The sequence below is a fragment of the Doryrhamphus excisus genome, linkage group LG3, assembly GCF_037039965.1.
Source record: "Doryrhamphus excisus strain RoL-2023G ecotype Guam linkage group LG3, RoL_Dexc_Guam_v1.1, whole genome shotgun sequence".
In the NCBI taxonomy this organism is placed as follows: Eukaryota; Metazoa; Chordata; class Actinopteri; order Syngnathiformes; family Syngnathidae; genus Doryrhamphus; species Doryrhamphus excisus.
In genome coordinates this window covers 15,415,175-15,421,174 of record NC_136359.1, presented here as the reverse complement: position 1 = coordinate 15,421,174, position 6,000 = coordinate 15,415,175, and the positions used below count along the sequence as shown (strand labels likewise).

General features: G+C 36.4%; 1 protein-coding gene across 1 annotated transcript; it reads left to right on the top strand.

Moving 5' to 3' along the window:
• Positions 1-202: 202 nt before the first annotated feature.
• LOC131128066 (arrestin domain-containing protein 3-like) lies at positions 203-3,754 on the top strand. The gene is made up of 6 exons (XM_058070590.2): positions 203-567; positions 880-949; positions 1,473-1,620; positions 2,110-2,212; positions 2,289-2,554; positions 2,651-3,754. The coding sequence occupies exons 1-6, from the start codon at positions 315-317 to the stop codon at positions 2,750-2,752; spliced, it is 942 nt and encodes a 313-aa protein (XP_057926573.2). The 5' UTR covers positions 203-314; the 3' UTR covers positions 2,753-3,754.
• Positions 3,755-6,000: the final 2,246 nt, after the last annotated feature.

The window sequence follows — 6,000 nt, the reverse complement described above, 5'->3', positions numbered from 1 at the left end:
GTTTCAATAACCAACCATTTTGTTTATGTATTAATATATTGTATGTATACAATACATACATTTAATCAACTATTTTATTCAGGTTGGAAGGGGATCATCCTATGCTCCAGAATATGGCAGAATTCACGTTTGCCCCCAGTTCATGTTATTGAACCACAGATAATTTAGGTCCCGCCTACTTCATCCTGCGCCTGCGCATTGCGCACACATGTTGGGCGGGGTGTTGTTGTGGAGTAATCAGGCATTTGTTTCTACATTTTTCTGTGCAAACCGATTGATTTGATTTATATATGTAACTAATTAAGATATCAACAATGTTCGCCAAAACGTTTAAGGACTTTTGCATTAATTTTAATGGCAAGAATACTTTTTCTAGTGGAGACCTGATGACTGGACAGATTTCCTTCGAGCTAGCCAAGGCGACAAAGATCAGGTCGATTTCAATGTGTCTGACGGGACGGGCAAACGTCCACTGGTCGTCCGGTGGGGGGAAGAAAAGGAATCGAAGACACTACAACGCAAATATTGACTTTTTTAACCTCAAAAGTATGATTTTCACAGAAGGAGGTACGTGCCCATTATTGCTAAATTCTTGCTGCACAATCAATTGTCAATGCGGTAGTGAGTTTTCAAATTCGAGGCAATAATGCTCACTTTTGATTAACAGAAAAGTACAGCATTGAGATCTGCTCTGCGTTATTATTGTGAATGGTTTCTGTTTCTAATAGTGACATTCCCAAACGACAAGTATGATACAGTGCAGGCACAGTATTCTGCTCAGTCAGAGTGATTTACAGAAGAAACTTTGATTAAATTGTGAAGCGTACCTAATAAAGTGTCCAGTGAGTGTGACAGTCCTAACTCGCCTTTGTCTTCCAGCTGTTGGTGGAGCAGCGAAACTTCCGCCTGGCAGGCATGTGTATCCGTTTACATGTCATATCCCTCAAGGGTGTGTAAGAGCCTCTACTTTTTCTATGTTGTGTCATGTTGCCATCATGTGTGCAGCATCATCGGATCACACACACCAGCCACTATATTAGTTATACCCTGCTAGCACACTGGCATTGGTTTCTTCTTTTATTCACTTTCAGAATTTCCTGTGTTCTGGATGCCATTGTTCAACAAGGCACTGGAAACTTTCATTGCAGCATTGGGATGTGCATTTGTCCAAGATATTCTATACCAATTGTCCTTATTCAGGTGATTTGGATTATTGCATATCCTTATTGTAAATGTTGGTCCTTATCGACATGACAGCATCACACAGTTGCTGCAGTTTTGTCAACAGCACATCCATGATGTGAATCTCCTGTGCCCAATACAGTCCAGGTGTACCTAATGAAGTGGCAGGTGAGTGGATTAAAAAAAATATCTACAGTGGTTTTCTGTATGAAATGAGCCTTCGAAAAATTATTTTAGTCTATTCTCACATTTAAGGTATTGTATTTAAGAAATGCTATACATCAATGCAGGGACTTCCCATCCAGCTTTCATGGACCTCATGGTCTAATACGGTACAGCCTGAAGGTGAGCATCGACAGACCGTGGCATATGTCAACGGATTTTGTGACAGAGTTCAACTTTGTGCACCACATCAATTCCAACCAGCCTGACTTATGGGTAAGTGTCAACTTCAGTTGCTAGCAGTCAGTACGACTGAGTTATTCTTCCAAAATGTCTTTACATTAGACACTTTTAGTGACCATTTCTCTGCTCACAACAGCCATTGTAGAACATTAAGAGATGATTTTGTGTTGAATTGCATTGACAATATGCATTGATCCATTTGAGGGCTGGATCACACAGTAACACGACAATGACACATGTTCTGAAAAGAGGAAAATGAGACAATGAAATGTTAACAATATCATTTAAACTGCATATTACATACAATCTGAGCAGAAGATGTTCTTATATATGAAATTGGATTGTATATAGTATATTGATAAATGGATATCTTCTTGCATTAGTGTTATTGATTAGTTTTCACTACTCCACTTATTTGTTTGTAAAGTTACATATAGTTTTTATATTGGGGGAGGGAAATATCAGATTTGAAAATGTTGGAAAATGTAAAAAAAACTCCTTGCTTACATCTTCCTTCTCCAGTCTCCTCTGTCAGGCTCCAACAGCATGGAAGTGTGCTTCCTCTGTTGTGCTACAGGACCCATCACCATGACAGCCAGGACAGAGAAGAAAGCCTTCTCACCAGGTAGTCTACCTTTCTTTCCATTTTTTAATGATTTGGTTTAATAACCCAACCAATGCACAACAAACGCTTCCTCCAGGTGAAATGGTCAAGATAATCTGCGACTTCAGCAACGCTTCATCTCGGACAGTGACTCCAAAGATCAAACTGCAGCAGAAGCAACATTACTATACTATCAACAGGATCCATAGCCGATTAGTGGTGAAAACCATGGTCTCTCAGATCGGGCTGCCCATTGCCGCACACACCTCAGACATGCATACTGAGTTGACTTTGACTATTCCCATGGACTCTTCACTCTCCATCTCCAACTGCAGCATCCTCAATGTGGAGTACGTGATTGAGGTAGGAGCAACAGTATGTCCTTGATGCATATGTATATACATATACATATTCATATCCAGTCTTGATGCATATGCTTTTGTCTTGTGTGTCTTGTAGCTGAGGCTCTGTGTAAGTGGTTCCTCGGACCTCACCGTGGTGTTTCCCATCATTCTGTGTGACATCCCTATTCATCCTCTGGCATCTGGAGTAATAACTTAAAGGAAAACTGCACTTAAAAAAAGGCCCATCATCCACAATCCTTATGCTTATCCACGTTCTAAAGATATAAAAACAAAAGAGGAAGCTTTAGTTTTGTGTGCGTCTGATCCACTGCACCCCCGCTCCCTGGAAAAAAGTTCAGGCTCAGGATTTTGTTATTTTATTTTTTTACCGTTAAGTCCTGTGTATGTTTTACCATATTGTAAATATATTACATTTACATACATTTATTTAACTTTGTCAAATACTTTGCACTTAACAGTTTTAATGCTCAGTTTTGATTGAGTGTAATATTTACCTCTCAAGTCTGCTCGGGTGATCACCATTATTATGTAATTGCCGTCATAACTCCTCTGTTTGCTAACTTGCCAAACCTTTAAGACTGCGTTGACACTTTTGGTATTTGGTATGTAGAAAACGATATGCGGTGGTCTTTTTGTCATCAAACCAAAGGCTGCCAAAATGAATGAAAATACTACCAAATAATTGGGTCCATACGGTTTATATAGGTTGGTCTGTATTCAAGTGTTACTTAGAGTATGTATTGTGAGAAGGAAGTTTGCTTTTTTTGCCCAGGGAAACATGCCATAATAATTATTCCACAGCAAATTGCAACTTCTTTGTTGCCAACTGGTGTGTGATGTAAGTAGAAATAGTAAAGCTTTTGTAGAGCTATTGTATGTAAATGTTCTGCATGAATTGCTCAAAATTCTCAGCCTTATTCTGGATTGCCTTCTCGAAGAAAATGATCATTCTTTGTTAGTTAGCAAACACTTTTATAGTTCTAAATATCTTTGGACAAAAATATCTGACTTTTTTACCCATGTAACTACAGTACGTACATTTTTTTTATTCAAAAACGGTTATTGTCATACTACCATTGCTGCAGGTATTTTTTATTGTAAACATCATGCCTTTCAGAACACCAAATAACAGCACAAACCTCAAACGGTATCCTCTCTTACAACCAGAAAACCATTGTTGAAAATTTGTTATTGATGTTGAATGCCATGCAGTATTAAAAGAAAACACTGTGTTACTGCCATGTGTTTCTGTGTTTGTGTTTATTTTTTGCTTGTTTTACTCATGATGTAAGCCTTTTTAAACACACTGTAATATTAGAAATACATTCTTACATAGGTGGGTATGTTGTAAGAGTAAGTATGTGTAATATACAGTGCAGGCACATGTCAAATGAAAATATGCAAAATGTATTTGATTGCAGGAGTTCAATTAAGATAGGCTCCAGTATACTGTACCAGTGACCCTAGTGAAGACAAGTTGTATAGAAAATGGATGGAATTAAGACAAAGACACCAATTAAAGATTCAGTAAGCTTTTGCAAACATGTAAGATTAATCTACTGGATTAAGACATTAAAGACATAATGAAATACAAGGCCATACCAACACCCTACCTGGACCAGTCAGACCACATATGTATCACTATTTATGTTATCTTCCTACATCCCCATTGGGACAAGAGAGCCGCCAACTTCAAAAAATGTGCCAATACCGATATTTGGGACTGAAGAAAGGCAATAACCGAAATATCAGGATATATGATATTTTTTAGCTGCATCTGCATTACTTTATGTTCCAATTTTGAACTTATGTGCAGTACATGTGCAGTTAACCCACAGGGGAAGTATTATGCTTATTTCATCCATTGCAAGTACACAAGGAGTGACGGCAGAACAAGTTACATAATGCACAATACATAATAATGTTTATTACCCATTAGCGAAATTCTAGCCTGCAATTTGAAGTTTAATTATGAGCCAAAGGTTGCTTTGACAACATATAAGTTTAGAACACACCTTAACCATACCTAACTTTCTCACCTGACACTACAGAATAGTTATTCTTTATCAGCAGGCATGCAGCAAGTTAAAAACTTTTCAGTGGAATACAATCCCATTAACAAAAACAATGTGTTCACCAGTGGTGATTACATTACAGGACAGATTATATTTGAAGTGACACAAGACTGCAAAATAGATTCACTCTGGATCAAGATGAAAGGAAAAGCGAATGTGAAATGGACCGAACACTACGGAAAAACATTTGTAGTATACCATGACAAAGAGAAATACTTCAGTATCAAGACGTTTGTCGTCCAGGATGGCCAAGGTAAGGTGTTTCATTCATTCATAAAACCACACGTTATAAGCTGTTACAAATGAAGTGAAACCTTGGTTAGCATCATTAATTAGTTCCAGAAGGTCTGACTCTAACCGAAATGAATGCTAATCAAATGAAAGAAATCATGTAAATCCAATCTGTTGTGTTTCCCAATGCATACATGAATGCCTGTTGTTTTGAAGGCACATGCTTTTACACATGCTTCATAGTCAAAATAGGTGTGTCCCAATGACGTACATTGTTAGCTTTCTGGCATTGTAATGTACAGAAAAGTGAAAGAAATACATATATGTCCATGTTTCATTGTAAATGACGTGCAAAATAAAAAAGTGCAGTTCCAGTATAAATCAGCAGTCATATCCTTCTTGCTCATTTCTTTGTTTGATTCCCGTCTTTTGTTGTATTTTTGTTTGTTTGTAAAATTAGCCTAATTATTCTTGGTATCATCTTCTGGAGAAACCCCATACAACCAAACAGCTAATCAGTAGAATGGGGGTGTCCAGTTCGCTACAGTTTTTTAAAAAAAGTTTTAATTTATTATTATTCTTTAAATATAATTCAACAGGAAATCTGAAAAAACAACAAACTGAAAAACAACAGCGAAAATGGAAAATAAATAATAATAAATAAAGTCAAAATATTAAGAGAAAAAAGTTTCAATTTTATGTCATATAATGAGAAATAATTTTTGAGTCAGAGTTTCAATATTTATAACATAATAAATATTATGTTAATAATAATATTATTTATAACATAGTAAAGTTGTAATTTTTAGAAAATTTAGGTAAAAAATGTGTAAAAAAGTTATAATATGGGGATAAAGTTATAATGTAACAAGGGGGAAAAATGAAAAGATTATATTGAATATTTGAAATATTTGGAAAATAAAAGAGTAAAAAGACTAGTTTTTACTAAGAATATGATTTTTCACCTACAGTATATTAAAATATATAAAACTTAGCAGATCTACATGTATTTGCTATGCAAGCTGTGCAACCATTAGTTTTCAGCATGAAGCCCCCGGTGGAAAAGGTTTGGACTCCCCTACTTTAGAAGGTGTGACTGAAGACAAAAATGGTTAACTTGCAGGTTTATGATCCAAAC

Excerpts from the sequence above, each read along its gene's own strand:
- LOC131128066 (XM_058070590.2), top strand. The coding sequence starts at position 315 with ATGTTCGCCAAAACGTTTAAGGACTTTTGCATTAATTTTAATGGCAAG. Across the intron at positions 1,621-2,109 it reads CCAACCAGCCTGACTTATGG|TCTCCTCTGTCAGGCTCCAA; the intron begins GTAAGTGTCAAC and ends TTCCTTCTCCAG. Across the intron at positions 2,213-2,288 it reads GAAGAAAGCCTTCTCACCAG|GTGAAATGGTCAAGATAATC; the intron begins GTAGTCTACCTT and ends CGCTTCCTCCAG.